This window comes from Trichechus manatus, unplaced genomic scaffold (genome assembly GCF_000243295.1).
Source record: "Trichechus manatus latirostris isolate Lorelei unplaced genomic scaffold, TriManLat1.0 scaffold00098, whole genome shotgun sequence".
NCBI lineage: Eukaryota > Metazoa > Chordata > Mammalia > Sirenia > Trichechidae > Trichechus > Trichechus manatus.
In genome coordinates, this window is record NW_004444034.1 from 6,078,032 (window position 1) to 6,098,913 (window position 20,882).

Sequence of the window (20,882 nt, forward strand, 5' to 3'; positions counted from 1 at the left end):
GCTTTTCATCTTTCATGATATTGGGGATGTTTTCTGTCAGCAATTCTTCAGTGATCTTCACTGTGTTTTCTGTTTTCTCCCCCAGGTTCTGGAACTCCGATCACTCGTAGATTTTTGCTTTTGATTGTATCCCACATAATCCTCAGTGTTTCTTCATTTTTCTTCATTCTTTTTTCTGATTTTTCCTCAAAGAGTTGTATCCAAGTGTTTGTCTACAATTTCGCTGATCCTAGCTTCTGTCGTTTCAAACCTGCTCCTCAGCCCTTCTGTGATACTGTCCATTTCTGAAATTTTGTTGTTTATCTTTTGGATTTCTAACTGTTGTTTTTGTATATTTTCTAGTTGTGAATTTATTTTGGCATTTTGTTCCTGTATTATTTTCTTGAATTCTTCCATTTTTTTTGTCTGTAGTTTCCATGAATTTGTCTATTTTTTCTTCATTTTTATCTGCTTTTTGCTTCACCTCTTGGATAATTCTGAATATTAGAGATTTGAATTCCTTATTAGGTCTAGTGCCTTTTCTTCTACTGGAAGGTCATCTGGTGTTTTATTTTGGACGTCTACTGAAACCATCCTGTCCTGTTTTTGTAAATGTTTTTGATATTGTCTGCTGTCTTTGGGGCATTCAGTGGTTATTTTCCTCATTTATTGATTGTAGATTTGTTTGTTTTGTCCTGCTTTTTTGTTTTATTTGGTTATGTATGAGCAGGCAGGCTGTACATTCTTTGTTTTTTGCTCGTCTGGGGGCACGATACTTTTCACCTCCTTCTCCAATGGGCAGGGTCAGTCACTCAGGTATAGCACAGCAGGGCAGGTCCAGCTGAAGGGGAGTTGCCGGGATGGGTTGTTTGTGGCACGTACCAGGGCTGACAGTGCGGACTGGGAATCAGTGCAAGACAGGTTCCAGTAGGCCATGCCTGTGCTGCTTACAAGTGTGACGTTCAGTGCATGGTGCAGGTAGGCAGGAAGAGGGAGTAGATTGTGATGTGTAGAGCTAAGATGGGTATGGGAAAGATGAGAGAGAAGAGAGAGGAACAGGAGCCAAAAACATACACACAAACAAAAAAGAGTGCTAACGGAGCTTGCTTTTGGAGTGATGAGAGACTGAGAAATGAGGAAAAACAAAAAGAAAAAAAAAAGAAAAAGGGTAAAAGAAACAATGAATAAATCGAGAAACTGGAAATGAAGAAAGGCAAAAAGAGAATAAGAGAGAGAAGAAAACAAAGCAAAGAAACAAAAAAACCCAAAAACAAACAAACAAAAAAAAAAGAAAAAAAAAAACAAGAAAAAAGAAATGCCCCTAGGGATGTCACCTCGCTTCTGCGCAGAGTAAGGGAGTAGCTTCCAAGCCACGTAGTACTGCTAGGCTAGGAGGTGCTCCCAAGCTAAGAAAAGAAAAAGAAAACAAACAAACCAATCAAAACAGAACAAATCAGAGCAAACAAACAAACAAAAAAGCCCTGGAGGTCCTATCAGCGTTGCGGCATGGGCTGGGAAGCAGTTTCACAGTCAAGGGGTGTTTCGTAGCCTTTCAGGAAGAAGCAAAGATGGTGCACGGAGCCAGGTATTTGAGAGAAAGGAGGGGAAGATGGTGAGAGGTAAGGAAGAAATCTAAAGCGGAAAAAAGCAACACCAGCAGCCAACAAAAGACAGTCAGGGAGCCAGCCAGTGTGGGTGGGTGGAATCCAAGTGACATCTGGGTGCTTCCTGGTCAAGAGACTGTGGCTGCAGGAAGCAGAGGAGGCTAAGTGTGGGTGAAGAACAGTGGGGGATAGGAAAGCCTATATCACTGGTTACCAGTTGTTCTGTCTCCTGCTGGAAGCTCCGTGAAGCTGCTTTCTCATACCCCCTGTTTGTTGATCTTCGATAGGAGTCCAACATGGCGGATCCGTGTTGCGGTAGCTGACAGGGGACCTCTGCATGTATCTCTCCTCGCTCTCTGTTCTCGGTCGGTTTCTTATTCCATTCGGTGCTTGGCTGAGTACTTTATCTCTTCATTTGATGCATAGGGTTTCAGGATTGACGTGTGACTCTGTTTGACTTAGTTTTTCTGATCTTTGCTGCCTAGATCCTAATTTTGTTCTTGTATTGTTTTTTTTATTTCTTTTAGCTCTTCGTCTATGTTTTCCCTTAGATCTTTAATTATGTTTAACATTGTTGTATTATATTCTTCCATTTTTTTCATTATTTGGTCATCTCTAGAAGCACTTTCATTCTCTTTGTCAAGTTCATTTGGATGGGTCATTGTGTCTCTGTTCTTTGTGTGTCTTATGAGTTTTTGTTGGGGCATTGAAATTTTCGAGGGTGTTAACTTCCTCAGGTCTTCCCGGTAGTTAGTGGTTTTGCCCACACTACTTTCTTCAAAAAACTCTTAGGCGGGCAGAGCCTTCAGCCTTTGCTTACTGTTTCCTCTCCTTTTCTGTGATAACTCCTTTTCCTTCTCTGGTTTAATTAGGATTTGAAAGTTCCAGATCTCAGTTTTCAACTTTCAATGTTTCCCAGACACCCCAGAGAACACATTGTGATCAATCCATCCACCAGCCACTACCACTGCTCAGGTGAGATATTGTGTACTAATCAATATGTTCACCAGGGGGCACAGTCCTCCCTTTCTAGTTATTACTCCTTTTCTTTCTCTGTTTCTGTGACCACCTTTTCAGTCAGAGAAGCTGCACCCAGTGAACCCCCTTTGGGGCTGGGTGTTACCCTCAGGTTTTGCCTGAGGCTTCCTTCCCTGATCTGTGGGGGCTTCTTCTTTCTGAGCTGGCTTTCAAGGGGTGCACAAGTAGATTTTCCTCTGTTTCAGGAGGAGGAAGGGCTGGCACTCCTCAGAAGAACCTCCAAGAGCTCTGCCTTGTTGGTTTCAGAGCCCCAGCGGCCTTGTGGTGGTTGTGGGGGGCAGTCTCCTCTTAGGTGACCCTCCTCCTGGCTCCACTGTAGAGAATCTTCTGTAGCAGTTTGAATCAGTCTAGCAGCTGACAGTCACTGGGTAGGGGAGGGATTGTCATGCTCTGAACGGACTCCCAGGGAGGTCGGTCTTGTTGCTATCACACCCAGCCCCATAGTATGTTGGCTGTGGGTATAGCCTCCACTCAAGATGCCTGCTTCCTAGCACACAGCAGCCTTAGTCAGCAGTCCTCAGCACTGATTGGACGGAGAAGCGGACAGACCCAAGTTGATCCCCAGGGAGTCCTGTTGGTTTCAGAGGCCTGAGCTATGGGGTGCACAGGGAGGAGGGTAGAATGCTGACTATGGGAGCAGACATCACTCCAAGGGCTTTCTGTAGCAGTTTGCAACACCCTGGCAACTAGCAGTTACCAAGTGGGGGAGGGGATGTCATGCTTCAGTCAGATCCCCACAGAAGTCTGCCTTGTTGCTATCAGTACCTCCCCACCCCCTGATAGATTGTAGGCTGTGCATGCAGCCTGCACTCAAGATACCTGCTTCCTAGCACACAGCAGCTTCAGACAGTAGTCCTCAGTGCCAACCGAAAGTAGGGGAGTAGGGGAAGACTAACCCAAATTGACCCCCAGGAAGGTTTGTCCTGTTGGTTTCAGAGGCCTGAGCTATGAGGTGCCCAGAGAGGCAGGCAGGGTGCTGACTATGGGAGCAGACTCCACTCCAGGGGCCTTCTGTAGCAATTTGCTGCAGGCTTGCAGGTGACAGTGTCCAGGTGGGGGAGGGGCTGCCATGCTCTAAACGGATCCCCAGGGAGGTCTGTCTGGTTGCTATCAGAGCCTGCCCACCATGTATTATGTTGGCTGTGGGTGTAGCCTTCACTCAAGATGGCTGTTTCCCAGTACTCAGCATCCTCAGTCAACACTGACCGGAAGGGGGAACAGGCAGACCCAAACTGACTTCCTGGGAAGTCTGTCCTATTGGTTTCAAAGGCCTGAGCTTTGGCGTGCACGGGGAGGCAGGTAGAGTGTTGATTATCAGAGCAGACTCCACTACAGGGGGCCTTCTGTAGCAATTCCCATTAGGCTTACAGCCAATAGTGCCCAGGTGGGGGAAGTGCTGGCACATTCCAAATGGGCTCTTGAGAAGGTCTGTCTTGTTGATTTTAGAGCAGAAGCTTGGGGTCCTGTCTCTTTGCACAGGCAGGTGGTGTGGTGGTTAGGGAAACGGGTTCTTTTTCTGGGGCCATTTCTCCACTTCACAGCAGCTGGTGGCCTGCGTGGCTGTGGGGAGGGGCAGGGACAGTGGGAGAAACAGTTTTCCTACCATATGCAACTCGTTGTTGATTTGTTGATTCTTGCCTGTCTGCAATTCTCTGCTGCTTTCCTCTGCTCCCCAATTCAGAGTCCCTCAAAGCTGAGTGCTGTTTCCTTGTTGTATTTGTGGGGGAGGGTCAGAATGATGGTCTGTTTACACCACCATCTTCCTAGAATGTGCGTGGCCAATATATCTTTAATAATTTTTTTTCCTGTTCTTTCTTTTATCTCCATCTGGGCCCTTTATGTATGCAGAACCATTTGCTATTATCTAACAGGTTCCTGTTGCTCTGTTCAACTTTTTCTGTTTTTCATATTTGATATTTTCTTTTGATCTATCTTCAAATTCATTTGCTTTTTTTCCTGTCATCTCTGTTCTGCTTTAAGTCCATCTTTTTAAAAAAATTTTTCAACATTGTATTTTTTAGTTCAGAATTTCTGTCTTTGGGTCTTTTTAACATTTTTATTTCTGTGCTGATGTTTCCTATCTTTTTATTCAACACTTTTAAACCCTAGATTTTTAGTTCCAACATATAGGTCATCTCAGGGTTGCTCTTAGTTTATTTTCTTTTTGATTGGCAGTGTGTTCCCTTTTTTCATATGTTGGACAATTTGTATCCTAGAAATTATAAATGTTAAGTTATCGAGGTCTGTTATTTTTCTCTGATGCGTATTGTTTCTTTTGTTTTAGCAGCCAATTGTCGTGCTGAATTTTGTGTAGGATAAAATTATTTTACAGTTGGGCTGGGATAGCTCTATGCTTATCTCCTTGGATATCTGGAATCTGGCAACTTATATTGGCCAAGATGAGGATAGTGGACTAACTACTGATTTGTAATGTGCTGTTTTAAGTTCCGAACTCCCCTGGAGGCACCCAAGGCTGGTTTGCTTATTGATGAATTATCTTGGCATGACCAGTTAAACTGACTGTTTTGGCTTCTATATCCAGAAGGGCATAAAAGAAGCTGCTGGAAACTTAAGGGTAACTCTCCTGAAACCAAGATTTATCACAGAAATCTTGGCGATTCAATCCCTAGATGAAGCACGTTTTTGCATGAATGTAACAGACCCTGGGGAGCTGTGTCTGGAAGTCTCACAGACCCTCAGTGCTTGCCTGTGCCCATTTTCTCCAGCTGTACTATATCCTTTACCTTTAATAAAAGTCTTACGTAAGCGTGTTCTTGTAGAGTCTTACAAGTCCTTCAATTATCTAACCTGTTGTAAGCCTTGCAGAATGGAACTGAACGTCTGCTTCTTGGGTGACAGCTTAATCTCTGTTAAGATCTATTATCACTGGCTGATACACTTTATGTCCGTTTCATACATGTGTGACTAAAGAGTCAGTCAGAGGTGTGGAAAGATGGAATTTGGGGATTGTCTTTCTGGCTCTTTTTCTTCCAGAATTCACCTGCTCTCTTCAGTGGCCACAGTTTCCTGAGCTTCAGTTTTCTGGTTCCTTAGGCCATTTTCCACCCTCCTGACCCCTCACCTCTAACACCAACTACACTTGGCCCCTGATTGAAAGTTGCATAAACTAAGGGCTCACATCATAAAATTCCACTCTTCCAAGCAAGCTCAATCCACCAGCGTTTATCTTTTCTGTTTACTCTCCAGTGCCTTCAGATATCTGGTGTTTGTATTAAGTCTTGATTTTATGGTTGTTTCTGTGGGGATTCAGTCTGGTTTGATCTTGCTTCATTCTCACTGGAAGTAGAACTTTTCTCATGAGATTTTTAAAATATTACCTTTTTTCATAAAAGTTTTAAAACAAAAAAACCACATTTCACCTTGGCACACAAAATCTACTGCCAGCCATGGCTAATGGAAAGTCTAGAATCATAGCATTAGAGAAGCTGTCTTTTTCTAAGAATAATCATATATCTATTTTTCTTTTCAAGAAGAGATTACAAAACAAGGATTAGTCAGAATAATTGCTTACAAAATGGTGTCAGTTATCTGCTAAGTGTAACTAAATGGTCTAATGAAGTATTTGACTCTCTCATTAAGGTCCTTGCATTATGCAGATGATGACAGGTAGATACCCATGACAACTACAAAGAAAGGCTGCTGTATATAATACATGAACATTTAATCCCTTCTTTCTTTTCACCAGGGTTAATATGCTATCTCATTTAATCTTCAGAATCTTCATAATAACCAATGAGGTAAGTATTATATACTCATTTAACAGATGAGGAAACAAATGTTCTGGTAAGTTAAGTCACTTGCCCAAAGTCATAGTACTTTGCATATAGATTGGTCTATTTGATTTCTAAGCCAGGGCTCTTCATTACATGTACTACGTGATTAACTACTGAGAGTTAGTTGGTATTTATAAGGATGTGTGTATGTGTGTGTCTTTAAGTATGTGTTTAGTACATTTTTAATTTTTAATAAGTGATATTCATAGCAAGGGAAAAAAAGCATTATTAAAGAAAAATACTGTCGCAGATGTTAGTTCTGTAAAAGTTTCTTGTGTATACTGGGATTAAATTTATCAGGAACTTAATGTTTTGTATGAGGACTATAAGGAAGTTTATTTTAAACCATTATTACTAACTTCCTCAGTATATTTAAAATAACTTTGTCCTAAACCTGAATAGTATATTTCATGGTATAGTAGAGTTTTAGGCTGTAAAGCAGAGATTGGCAAACTATGAGCCACGGGCCAAATCTGGCCTGCAATCTATCTTTGTAAATATAATTTTATTTTATTTTTTTCTTTAATTTTAATTTTAGTGGTACATAGTCATGATCATTTGTGTATATATATTGTCTAGGCTACTTTTCCACTACAACAGCAGAGATGAATAGTTGCAACCTAGACAGTATGGCCCTGAAGCTTAAAATGTTCAATTTCTGATCCTTTATAGAAGAAGTTTGCCAATTCCTACCCTGACAGGATCTTTGAGATTCTCTAATTTTCCTTTCTCTCTCACTTTCCACTTACCCATTTTATTGATAATGTACTTGAGATAGAGAGACGCTTAGTGAATTACATAAATTAATTGCATATCCAGGACTAGAATCCAGGTCTTTGATCTCTCTTTTTTAAGGTTCATGTTTGTAGAAAGACAAGCGCCTTTGAATGGATTTTGTTCCATTCTCAAATCATTTCCCACATGGTGTGTTGGTCAATAAGCTACGAAAATATTTCTTGCAAGTTCACAAATACAAAACCAAATCACAGAGCAACGTGCTTTCAAAGGCTACAATTTTATCCAAATAACACATGATTTGGGAGACTATCATTTAGAAAACCAGCGTTAGCAAATAGAAATGGTTTGTTCACTTCACATCTGCTTTTCTTAAGTTCCCTAACCTTCCTATTTCCTGAAATTTTCAACAGCACAGTTGACCTATTTAAAGGTGGCTGCTGGTTATCTTGCTATTTTCCAAAGTTTTATGACTGATAGTGTAACATTTCTGAAAGTTAATAGGCATATATTTAAGAAGAAGAATACTTCCACAGTAGGTGTCATTCAAATATAGTATGTGCATGAATTTGCCCTTTATGTTTCCAAATTGTGCAGTCTGATTCTTGACACTGATTCCCTCTGAAGACCAAATCAAGATAAGGACCCAAATTTTCAAACTTACAGTTTTATTTGTGTGTATAAGCTAAACCTTCCATTGATAGGCACAGACCATGATTATGAGAAAGTAGACCTTGCTGCATGAGGAAAACAAAACAAAACAAAACAAAAACATAGTTACCATTAAAATATTGGTCTAAACATTATTTACAAAGGCTTTTATTTGTATCATTGGAAACACTACAACTTTTTAGTAGGCAACTTGCTCTGAAATAGTGGTACCACATTTGCAGAAATATGATACTTAATTAGTGAACTTATTATAAATGCAGATGCCTATTATCCATGAGAAGTGTACTGAATCTGAATTTTGGGGTAGAAGTGGTTAGGGATCTGTATTATTAATAAGATATGCAGGCGATTCTGAAGTACATCAAAATCCCTCTGGTATAGAGAAAACTCTTTTTACCTGACAAACTGGAAAACTAGATTTTAACCCTGGCTAGCGTACTAAATTGCTAAATGTGGCCTTGGACAAGTCACTTCAGTACCAAAAAAAAGTAGGGGAGGGCTCCTATTGAAAGTCCCTGCCTCCTTCCATAGTTGTTCTCTCCTGCACAGTCACACACACAAATACATGCACATATGTAATACACACAGATTGTCTTTCTCTATTGAGAAATACAGTAGTACAAGCAAGAATGAGGTTATTGAGAGGGAGAGGAGGGATTCTTCAGTTTTCTCATCTGTAAAATGAGGATGATAATAGTATTCACCTTGGAATTGTTGTAAGGATTAAGATAACGAAGATAGACTGTTCAGTATAATGCCTGCCACATAAAGTACTCAGCAAAAGTTAACTTAGTAGATTTTATCATTATTATAATCATTGTTAGTATTGATGCCAAAATGACTTAAAACTCTAATATAATAACCCCATTAACCCATTGCTGTCAAGTCGATTCTGACTCATAGCGACCTTAAGACAGAGTAGAACTGCCCTATAGGGTTTCCAAGGAGCGGCTGGTGATTTGAACTGCTGACCTTTTGGTTAGCAGCCAGGCTCTTAACGACTGTGCAACCAGGGCTCCAATTCAGTATAATAGACAGACTATTTTTCCTCTGCAAAACCAAAATAAGAAAGAGCTGCCCTCATTCATTCACTCCTTCACTCATCCATTTATTAAAATAAGTAATAATTGCTGCTTTCCAGTGTCCCATCAGTGCCCTGCACTGAGGACACAAAGTTAACTAGTATGTGGTCTCTGACCTCAAGGGACTTACATTTTAAGGGAAAATAAAGACCAATAAACCAACTCATTATTTATATAATTTTCACCTTTGAAGTACAATCACTTTTCTACTAAGAAAACAAACTGACAATGCTATGGGGTACCTCTGGGATCTTGTTCTTGCCTAATAAATCACACAGGTATTGCTCACACTCCAATATTTAGTAAGGGAGATAAATAATGGCTCTTTTCAACAATTTGCAGTGTCATATCGGTCTCATCATAGAATTTATATTCACCTTGTCAAAAGACATAATAGCCAAGAATCAAAATTGTTTCTTTATAGAGAAGGCCATAAGCATTTGCTGAAAAGCCATTTCACCCACTTTCACCAAGGAAATAATAACTTCCATTAGATAGTTTTATCTCTCCTCTTGAGTAGTGTGGCATATGCATACTGGACAAGATTGCATTTTTGAAGAACTTGTTGCTATGAGAGTACTTTAGATAAAATGAGCTGAAAGGGTTCAATTAAGCTCCCCTTAGTCTGAAGCCACTCACTGTCTTTGACTTTTAAAAGAGGTTTTACATTCCTTGCTATAATCTTAAAGACAATAAAAATGGTGTTAATAGCTTTTTCATCATTTCAGCTGTCTCCCCTTGAGGATTCCATTATTGCTTTTGATAAATTTATTCTAGAAAGAGAATGAGGAATGGGAAGAGAGACGGAAAATATTTAGATTATTATGAATATACACAATATCAATGTTGATTTTACTAGAAATAGCACCAAGGATATTTTGAAAAGAGCCAGTAAAGAGATGCCATGCTTATTTTTCTATAAACTGAAACTTGTATTTTCTGCAAAGTAAGTTAAACAAAGGTATAGATTGAACATTTAGCTTTTCTTATGAGATCTCTCTTCTTTAAGTTTGAATTGGAGAATTTTCCCTAGAAAACAAATAGATCTTACACACCTAGAAGTCAAGCAAAAGATTTAAAACTATTTATAACAAATATGGAAAGTAAAAGTTAAAAAACTCAGTATAGAACTAATTCAGGTTGCTTAAAACAACATCAATAGCAATAATAGATAAATGTGTAGTGTATATTAACGAACAAATCAAAATGGCTAACATTTAAAAAAAAATGGCCACCACTAGTTAAGAAATACAGATTAAAAAATGGAATAACACTTTTTCCTATAAAATTAGTAAAGATTTTAAAATGGCCATATGCAACACTGATAAAGGTGTGGCGAGACCCTTTTATAATCTACTGGCTGTAAAAATTATGAATTTTAGAGAGTAATTTAGCAATAAAGCATCAGTACTAAATATGTTCATACTTGTTTTATTAATCTATTCTCTGAAGGTTGTAAATTATAGAAACCCCACCTCACACCTAGTTGGGCCCAGTAGGGAATTATTGTATTCTAGCTTCTGGATGGATTCTACTACTGACATTATCTTATCAGGTATCTGTTTCTTTTCATCATTAGCTTTTGTCATTCCTCTGTGTTAGCTTCATACCAGAGCAGACGCTCTCCAGCAGTCACTGGGAGACTGAGTTTATATCATACCAGGTTAATAATCCTTGATGAAAGAGAATGGCTTTTTCAGAATAGTTTCTGGAAAAGCTCAGGGCTGAGCCTGGTGCCTGAGCTGGGTCTCACATTCTTGAACCACTCGCTGCAGGCTGAAGGAGTAGAATGCTCTGACTGAACCCACTTTTGTGCCAGGGTTGGCGTTTGCCTTATTCAAGTCACTTAAACTAATATGAGGTACAGAAGTGATTCTTCAAAGTGAGGTGTTGTCACCAAAAGAAGGGGAAATGAAGGCTGGTATGAAAAATCTACAAATATTCACTACACTAACAGTTTCACCCTTTAACACTCCTGTAAATCAATGTTAAGAAATAATAAATGCAGAGATTTACATAACAATGTTTATCACAGCTTTAGTTATGATGCTAAACAACAACGAAACCTTGAACAATCGTGTTGTCCTGCAACAGGAGAATCGTGAATTAATTGTGAATTAAGGAATATAAAATGTTTTACGCAGCTACTAAAATTATGTTTTCAAATAGATTTTAATACTTATGAGGAATGGATATTTTATAATATAAAACCGTAAAAGCAGAATGATCTTACCTATGTAAAAAATGCACAGGAAAAAAATTAAAAATCTATGACAATAATAATTGCTCTAAAAACTGTTGGAATTCACTTATTTATAAAACAATTATTTCTGCAGTGTTTCTTTTATGGCAGGGATTTTTATTTTGAATATTATTTGCTTTACAATTTCCATATTTTTATATATGTTATAATGAGCAACTGAGAGGTGCACTGCATTTAGACTGAAATTACTCTACTTAAATCTCTGTGATGGTTTAAACATCATTTTAGGGTGCTTTCAGGTACACTGTCTCATTCAATGTGTCTCTTATGAAATCAGCCATCAGTTCTATTTGCTCCATGAGGGTTTTGTTCTTCTATAGGAACCATAAATAAAATCTGTTGATTGACAAAGTGATTCATTTGTTCATTCATCCAACCACCTATAAACTGTTGGAGGGATTAAAAAAATAAACCCTAAAGGAATTCTCTAATTGTAAATCATTATGGGTCAGTGAATAGTTTTTTGCAGTGATTGGGATATGTTAATTATTCTTTGTTCATTTTAAGTAAACCAAGAGCTAAATGGATGTCAGCAATTTTGTTAAAGTCATTGTGTGTGAAGAGGTTATGCATGTGTATAGTAGCATTCGTAAAAATAATTTACGTAAATTGTCTTACCAAATATTTGGGAATTATTGTATCCTATTATTAATGCTGGCAACGCTGGTGGCGTAGTGGTTAAGTGCTACAGCTGCTAACCAAAAGGTCGGCAGTTCGAATCCACCAGGCACTCTTTGGAAACTTTATGGGGCAGTACTACTCTGTCCTACAGGGTCGCTATGAGTCGGAATCGACTCGACGGCAACAGGTTTTTTTTTAAATTATTATTAATGCTTAAATGTATTATTAATGTTAAAATATAATATTAAATATATTCAGATTTAATTCATTTTCTACATGTTCATTTATGGATACTTTTCACTCCACCTACTACCTCAGATGGAGTAGTAGTTTACAAAGTTTTCTGGTCAAAGATCTTCTGGCAAGAAGTTTGTGGCTGCCACTCCCTGAAGGTATCTTTTTGGGTAGTGCCTCCAAGCCTCAGAGGAGACTACTTTGGCCAACTCCTACGAGAAGAAGATATAGGCAGAGGTCAAGATTCTTTTAGCAAAGTATGAAGAATGACCTTTAATGTCAGCTGGAGGCATTAATCTTGACTATATGACACTGGCTAAGTGAGGATACACCGGTATTCTGGTGACAGCAAAGGGCACCAACAAGTACCCAACAAATTCCCTTTATCCTTTTTATTATTACTTAGAATTTTAATTTTATATTTGTTGAAATAATTCTTTTGGATTTTAGACACAGATTTTTATAATATGTCATTTCTGGACATATATTAAAAGGAAGTAGAAGCAAAATACATTGGCTAAAATATTACATAAAACTTCCCCACATTCAGAGCCCAACCCTTTTGAGAGATTTTTGACACAGAGTCACCGATACCTCAGTTTTTCCTTACAATATCATCCTTTGTGCCATCAAGAGTGTTAATGATATAGTGTATTTTTAACTTTTTAATTGTGAAATAGAATATACACACAGAAAATAACATGGAGCATTGAAGTATAACCTAAAAAATAATTAGAAAGTGAACTCCTATGTCAAGAAATAGACTATTACAAGCACCCTCAGATGCCCTTCATGTACTCTCTCCTTACCTCTTAAAGTAACCACAATCTGTCTTTATGATAATCATTTTCTTGCTTTTCTTCTTTTCTTTATAGTTTTATCAACTGTGTTTCCATCTAGAAACACAAAGCTTTCTCTACCCCCCACCCTGTTTCACAGTGAGCTCCAAATTTGACTAAAATCACCTAAGCCCCATCTCCATTTCTGATAAAAGGAGAGCAGGGGTAGTAACAGACTCCCCAGACCAGAGACCAAGAGCTAGTCATTACATTCACTTCCCTAGTTGGGAACCAGAACTGCATAGAGAAGTAGGCCACTAATCTTACCTCCGATGGGATTGCCAATTCTGTTGAAACCTGTTGCCATCAAGTCGATTCTGACTCATAAAGACCCTATAGGACAGAGTAGAACTGCCCCATAGGGTTTCCGAGGAGCAGCTGGTGGATTTGAACTACCAGCCTTTTGGTTAGCAGCCTGAGCTCTGAACCACTGAGCTACCCGGGCTCTGGGTTGCCAATAGTAACCATTAAAAGCCATTTCTGTACAGGGTCATGAAGAAGGCAGCTTTGTGCTGCAACAGCCTAGAGGAGAGGCACTGCTGATTTCTTTCTTTCCCTACCTAGAAGTGCCAGATGCTGCCTGTCTATAGACCCAGACTTTAGTGTGTCCAGATAATTTAATAATTATATCTGTCATATATTGAATGCTAAGCAGTGTTCTTAGTGATTCACACACAGTAGTTCACTTCCTCCTCACTAAATTGTATAGGGTTGCTGCTGTGTGCTGTCAAGTAGATTCCGAATTATAGCCACCATATAGGACAGAGTAGAACTGCCCCACAGCATTTCCTAGGCTGTAATCTTTATGGCGCAGATTGCTGGGTCTTTCTCCTGCTGAGTTTCTGGTGGCTTCCAACCGCTGACCTGGTTAGCAGCCATACGCTTAACCACCATACGTTTCACCAAGAGTGTGAAGGCACTTTTTTTTTTTTTTTTTTTAAATCAGATGGCGGAATTGAGACTTGAAAAGTTAAGTTACTTGATCAAGATCATACAGCTAGTAGATGACTGAGTTTGAATTCATGCTCCAACCAAGGGATGGTTCCAAAAAGGTTTGAAGGGATAAACTATTGCCATCCAGTCGATTCTGATTCATGGCAACCCTATAGGACAGAGTAGAACTGCATCATAGGGTTTCCAAAGAGCAGCTGGTGGATTCCAACTGCTGACCTTCTGGTTAGCAGCCATGCTCTTAACCACTGCACCATCAGGGCTCTGAGTTATACTTGGTATAGGTAAGTGTTCATTTCGTGAAAAACGCATGACTTTTACACTCTAACTGAATAAATAAAAGTTCTTTCAGGCTTATCTCTTGTGTTTTAAAAATCCTATTATGTTTCCAAAAGATTTTTGTTCTTGGACATTCAGAGAGAAGAGGATAGTCTGTTGAATACAGCACTCCAATTCCCAATACCCCTCCCTGTCCTTATGCCAGGGGATGTGTTCTGTCCTTTCAGAAGCAGTGGCAAATCTTACCACTAGAGGGAGGGATCAGACCATGGAGAACAGCAGCAAGACGTGGCTAAGGAACCTCATGGCCATTTCATGCTCTTCACAGGCACCTGGAAGAAGTCCTGATGGTGCAAATGGTTAAGAGCTCTGCTGCGATTCGAACCCACCCAGAGCCTCCATAGGAGAAAAGATCTGGCGATCTGCTCCCCTAAACATTACAGCCCAGGAAACCCTATGGGGCAGTTTTACTCTGTCCTATAGGGTCACTATGAGTCAGAATTGACCTAATGGCACACAACAACATAGACGTCTGCAAGTAGACTAAGCATGAAATTGAGAAGCCCCTTTTAAACAAACAAACAAACACGTCTTTTTGTTCTCTGGTAGAGAAAAATTTGCAGCCCCAGTGAAGGAGAGAGCCAGATAGTGAGGCCTCGAAGTGAGAAAGGCTAACAATCTCAGCACTGTTGATGTTTTAGGCGAAGTAATGCTTTTTTTCCCTTTTTTTATTGTACTTTAGATGAAGGTTTACAGAGCAAACTAGCTTCTCATTAAACAGTTAGTACACATATTGTTTTATGACATTGGTTAACAACCCCACGACAGGTCAACACAGTCCCTTCTCGACGTTGAGTTCCCTATTACCAACTTTCCTGTTCCCTCCGGCCTTCTAGTCCTTGCCCCTGGACTAGTGTGCTCATTTAGTCTCATTCTGTTTTATGGGCCTGTCTAATCTTTGGATGAAGGGTGAACCTCAGGAGTGACTTCATTACTGAGCTAAAAGGGTGTCTGGGGGCCATACTCTCGGGGTTTTACCAGCCTCTGTCAGGCCAGTAAATCTGGTCTTTTTTTGTGAGTTAAAATTTTGTTCTACATGTTTTTCCAGCTCTGTCTGGGGCCCTCTATTGTGATCCCTGTCAGAGCAGTCAGTGGTGGTGTCTGGGCACCATCTTGTTGTACTGGACTCAGTCTGTTGGAGGCCATGGTAGTTGTGGTCCTTTGGACAAATCTTTCCCTTGTATCTTTAGTTTTCTTCATTTTCCCTTGCTCCCAAATGGGTGAGACCAGTGGAGTATCTTAGATGGCTGCTCAAAGGCTTTTAAGACCCCAGACACTATTTACCAAAGTAGAATGTAGAACATTTTCTTTATAAACTATGCCAATTGAGCTAGATGTTCCCCGAGACCATGGTCTCCACAGCCGTCAGCCCAGTAATTCGGTCCCTCGGGGAGTTTGGATGTGTCTATGGAGCTTCCATGACCTTGCCTTGTACAAGTTGTGCTGGCTTCCCCACTATTGTGTACTGTCTTACCCTTCACCAAAGTTACCACCTATCTACACTCTATTTAGTGTTTTTCCATCCCCACTCCTCCCCTCCCTCATAACCATCAAAGATGGTTGCTTTTTGTGTGTAAACCTTTTCATGAATTTTTATAGTAGTGGTTTCATACAGTATTTGTCCTTTTGTAATTGACTTATTTCACTCAGCATGATGCCCTCCAGATTCATTCATGTTGTGAGATGCTTTGCAGATTCCTCATTGTTCTTTATCGTTGCATACTACTCCATTGTGTGTATGTACTATAGTTTGTTTATCCATTCATCTGTTGATGGGCATCTAGGTTGTTTCCATCGTTTTGCTATTGTGAACAATGCTGTAATGAACATGAGAGTGCATATGTCTATTCGTATGATGGCTCTTATTTCTCTAGGATATATTCCTAGGAGGATTGCTAAATCATATGGTATTTCTATTTCTAGCTTTCTAAGGAAGTGCCATATCGTTTTCCAAAATGGTTGTATCATTTTGCATTCCCACCAGCAGTGCATAAGAGTTCCAATCTCCCCACAGCCTCTCCAACATTTGTTATTTTCTGTTTTTTTGATTCGTTCCAGTAATGCCAGGGTGAGATGGTATCTCATTGTGGTTTTGATTTGCATTTCTCTAATGGCTAGTGATCATGAGCATTTCCTTGTGTGTCTGTTAGCTGCTTGAATGTCTTCTTTGGTGAAGTGTCTGTTCATTTCCTTTGCCCATTTTTAATTGGATTATTTGTCTTTTTTGTGGTAGAGGTGTTGGATTTTCTTGTAGATTTTAGAGATTAAACCTTTGTCAGATTTATAATAGCCAGAAAGTTCTTCCCAGTCTGTAGGTTCTCTTTTTACTATTTTGATGAAATCTTTTATGAGCGTAAGTGTTTAATTTTTAGAAGATCCCAGTTATCTAGCTTATCTTCTGGAGTTTGTGTGTTGTTAGTTATGGTTTGTATCCTGCTAATGCCGTGTGTTAAGCCCTCTAGCATTGATCCTATTTTTTCTTCTATGATCTTTATAGTTTTTGAGTTTATATTCAGGGCTGATCCATTTTGAATTTGTTTTTGTGTATGGTGAGAGGTATGGGTCCTGTTTCATTTTTATTCAGATGGACATCCTGTTTTGCCAGCACCATTTGTTAAAAAGCCTATCTTTTCCCCATTTGTGGACTTTGGGCTCTTGTCAAAGATCAGGTGACCGTAGGTAGATGAATTTACATCTGAGTTCTCAATTCTGTTCCATTGGTCAATGTATCTGTCGTTTTACCAGTATCAGGATGTTCTGACTACTGCAGTTGTATAGTAGGTTCTGAGGTCAGATAGTGCCAGTCCTCCTACTTTCTTCTTCTTCAATAGTGCTTTACTTATCTGGGACTTCTTCCCTTTCCATATGAAGTTAATGATTAGTTTTTCCATCTCTTTAAAGAATGTTGCTGTTATGCGGATCGGGATTGCATTGTATTTGTAAATTGCTTTGGGTAGAATTGTCATTTTCACAATGTTGAGTCTACCTATCCATGAGCATGGTATGTTTTTCCATTTATGTAGATCTCTTTTGGTTTCTTACAGTAGTGTTTTGTAGTTTTCTTTGTATAGGTCTTTTATATTTCTGGTTAGATTTATTTCTAAGTATTTTATTTTTTTAGGGGCTATTATAAATGGTATTGTTTTCCTGATTTCCTTTTCATTGTTCTCTTTATTGGTGTATAGGAATCCAGCTGATTTTTGAATGTTTCTCTCGTATCCTGTTACTCTACTGAATCTTTCATTAGTTCCAGGAGTTTTCTTGTGGAGTCTTTAGGGTTTTCTATGTATAGTATCGTATCATCCACAAATAGGGACAGTTTTACTTCTTCATTACCAATTTGGATGCCCTTTATTTCTTCTTCTTGCCTTATTGCTCTGGCTAGGACTTCCAGCACAATGTTAAATAGAAGTGATGATAAAGGGCACCTTGTCTTGTTCCTGTTCTCCAGGGGAATGTTTTCAGCCTCTCTCCATTAAGAATGATGTTGGCCATTGGTTTTGCATAGATGCCCTTTATTATGTTGAGAAATTTCCCTTCTATACCTATTTGATTAAGAGTTTTTATCAGGAATGGGTATTGGCTTTTGTGGAATGCCTTTTCTGTATCAATTGAGATGATCATGTGATTCCTTTCTTTTATTTTTTTTATATGGTGGATAAGGTTGATTAATTTTTTTATGTTGAACCATCCTTGCATACCTGGTATAAATCCTACTTGGTTGTGGTGTATTATTTTTTTGATATGATGCTGAATTCTGTTGGATAGAATTTTGTTGAGAATTTTTGCATCTATATTGATGAGAGATATTGATCTGTAATTTTCTTTTTTTGTGGTGTATTTTCCTGGTTTTGGTATCAGGGTTATGCTAGCTTCATAGAATGCATTCAGAAGTATCCCTTCCTTTTCTATGTTCTGAAATAGTTTGAGTAAATACTGGTGTGAGCTCTTCTCTGAATGTTTGGTAGAATTCTCCTATGAAGCCATTTGGCCAGGACTTTTTTTGTGGGGAATTTTTTTTTTATTACCTTTTCAATCTCTTCTCTTGTTATGCGTCTGTTCAGATTTTCAACATCATTTTGTGTTAGTTTGGGCAGGTAGTGTGTTTCTAGAAATTTGTTCATTTCCTCTAGGTTTTGAAATTTGTTAGAGTATAGTTTTTGATAATACTCTGTTATAATTCTTTTTATTTCAGTTGGGTCTGTTGTAATGTTTCCCATTTTGTTTCTTATTTGGGTTATTTACATCCTCTTCTGTTTTTCTTTTGTCAATTTGTAAGCTAGATCATTCTTTATGGTTGGGGGCTGTCCTGTGCATTGTAGGATATTTAGCAGCATTCCTGGCCTCTATCCATTAGACACCAGTAGCATCCTCCCCCTACTCTTGGTGAGCAAAAAGATCTCCAGACATTGCCAAATGTTCCCCGGACTGGATGGCAAAATTAATGCTGATCGAGAACCACTCTCCTAGAGATCTATCTGAGGTCTTCTGAAGGTATGAGAACCTGAGGACCTGACACCTCAGGGGATAAATGAAGGATCTTCTTTTCCTGGGTGAGTGGGGAATCTGGGGCTCTTCTTGGTTTGGGGCTCCACAATTCGAAGCTAGGCCTAGAAGGGATGGAGTTGGTCCCAGTCTATAAATGAAACTGTGGACAATATTATAACACCAGGCAAGGTGGACAAAAGGAAGCAAGTAACAACTTGAAACTTTATAGTAAAGGGAGAAAAAAGTAAGAACTGGATTCAAGTAGATTAGCTGGAGATGATTTCTTGCAAAATGAAGCTATTAGGCTCAAGAAGCAAGGTATCCCTCAAGGGGAGACCTCTTGTGAGACATCTGCAGGAATAGGAGGGAGCTGCTAAGTTCTTTGAACTAATTCAAACACTTCTCTCCCAAACCACGTCCTCCAGAATTTTCTGTTTCACTTGCTACTACCGTTAGCCCTTAGTCAATCATGCTAGAAACCTTGGAATCATTCTTTGCAGTGATTCATTTCAGGAAGGGAGTGATTTAAATATGAATTTTCCTGTTAGAGACATCTATGGCCAATAGGACATAGGTTACTTTGAGAGTTGTTGTAAACACGTTCCTTTGCACATTTCCAACAAGCTGACACCAGATTCCTTACTTGCACACATGCTGGCCACAGCAACTCAAAAGAAGTTTAATCAAAAGGAAGGAACTAAACTAATACACAGTCCATAGAGAACATGAATCCAAAGCTCTATGTGCTCTGTAATGCCACTTACAGGGTCTTATACTGCCAAGAGCTCTATTTTGGCAAAGACCATATCCATGGGTCCTGGGTTTGGATGCTAACAAGTCACTGATTGGTTTTCCTGGTAGGCTGCGGTCCACTATCTTGTATAGCTGGAGCTCAGTCTAAGCTAGCCATCTACCTCTCTATGTACCATTGCAGAGAGGATAGTGTATGGATCCATCCTATTTAGTGATTAACTCTTTTGTTGAAGTATAGCTTCTAATACTAAGCCAGTATTAGAAACCAGTAGATTGTTACTTTCAAGGGTATCTCACTTGAATACACAGTTGCATTGTTTACCACAGTGGGACAAAGTAAGAAGACTCAATACATGTTTATTAATTGACTATCTGGCTAAGTGAATAAGTAAATGCGTAGCCACACTCAGAGCTTAGAATATTCTAGTATGAGTGTTTGTCCTCAAACAAGGAAACACTTTCGTTGTTTAAAGCATTTGCTTTTGCTCAGATCCCTTTATCAGCTGGAGCACCCTTCCTTCAGGGGGTCTTAGTGTTATATACTAAGAACTCAAAGCTGCTTCTTTCCTTTTACAGGAAATTGCTATATACCAAATGGCAGCCAGAAACTACCTCACTTACTCAGACGGCAACCTCCTCCCCACCCAGGCCAATGACTGACTGACGTGGAGGTCAAAAAGCTCATTTGCCTTACAATGAGATCAAGTCTGTGGTGTAATTTATGTTCCAGAGCATCTCCATGGGATCATACTAAAGCTAGTGTTCAGCTGAGAACACATCCTCGCTGAACTTTATTTTCCTCTGCCTTATTTGTCTTCTTTCACTCTCCTCCTGAGAGTACTTCCCCAATAATCACTTGAACAAGAATCCCCATCTCTGGCTCTGCCTCCAGGGAACCATGCCTAAAATAATCGTTGATTCCATACTTAGAGCAACCAAGGCCACATGTCCACATTGGTGTCTTTCCCAAACTCCTCAGACAAAGAGGATGGCAAAAAATCCAAATTGCAACAACTTTTCCCAGTTGACTTGGAGTCACCGCCATCATCTTATTTTAAACTTCCTTTTAAGCTCATTGTTATGAGTGTAAGTCTTCGCGTGAAAGCAATGTGAAGGTAAGACCTCAGGATTCAAATTTGTAGAATGGTAGCTTATTACAGCAGAAAAAGACCTTAGAAATCATGTAGTTTAACATCTTATTTTACAGATGAGTTGACTGCAGCTCAAAGACATGGTTCTCTCGGTGGTAAAAGCTAATGAGTGGCAGAGCTGGGATAGAATCAGATTTCCAATCTCTCATGTAAGTACTTTCTCAAACTTCTCTGCTTCTTGTTACTAACTGCATGCACATAAGGAACTCTTTTAAGCTGGGTGCTATATAGGCAAGTCGAAAGAAATGCCTCAGGCTCTTAACATACACGAAACATTTTAAAGAAAAATTTGTTTAAAGCAAAAAGAAAGGTTTCATTTAGCATATGTTCAAAGAGGCA

General features: G+C 39.2%; 1 protein-coding gene across 4 annotated transcripts in view; it reads left to right on the forward strand.

Moving 5' to 3' along the window:
• The window catches only part of TBC1D32 (TBC1 domain family member 32), a 286,304-nt gene that overhangs the window by 13,648 nt on the left and 251,774 nt on the right, over nucleotides 1-20,882 (forward strand). For 2 of the 4 annotated variants that reach the window (XM_023737180.1, XM_023737183.1), the window contains exons 1-3: nucleotides 13,951-14,096; nucleotides 19,969-20,507; nucleotides 20,600-20,692. The exons of 1 other annotated variant lie outside the window; for it this stretch is intronic. In XM_023737180.1, coding sequence (XP_023592948.1) covers nucleotides 20,624-20,692 — 69 coding nt within the window. In that variant the 5' untranslated portion in view covers nucleotides 13,951-14,096; nucleotides 19,969-20,507; nucleotides 20,600-20,623. Of the gene's footprint in view, nucleotides 1-6,327; nucleotides 6,380-13,807; nucleotides 14,097-19,968; nucleotides 20,508-20,599; nucleotides 20,693-20,882 lie in introns of those variants that run through there. One more of the 4 variants, XM_023737181.1, reaches the window with a different exon arrangement.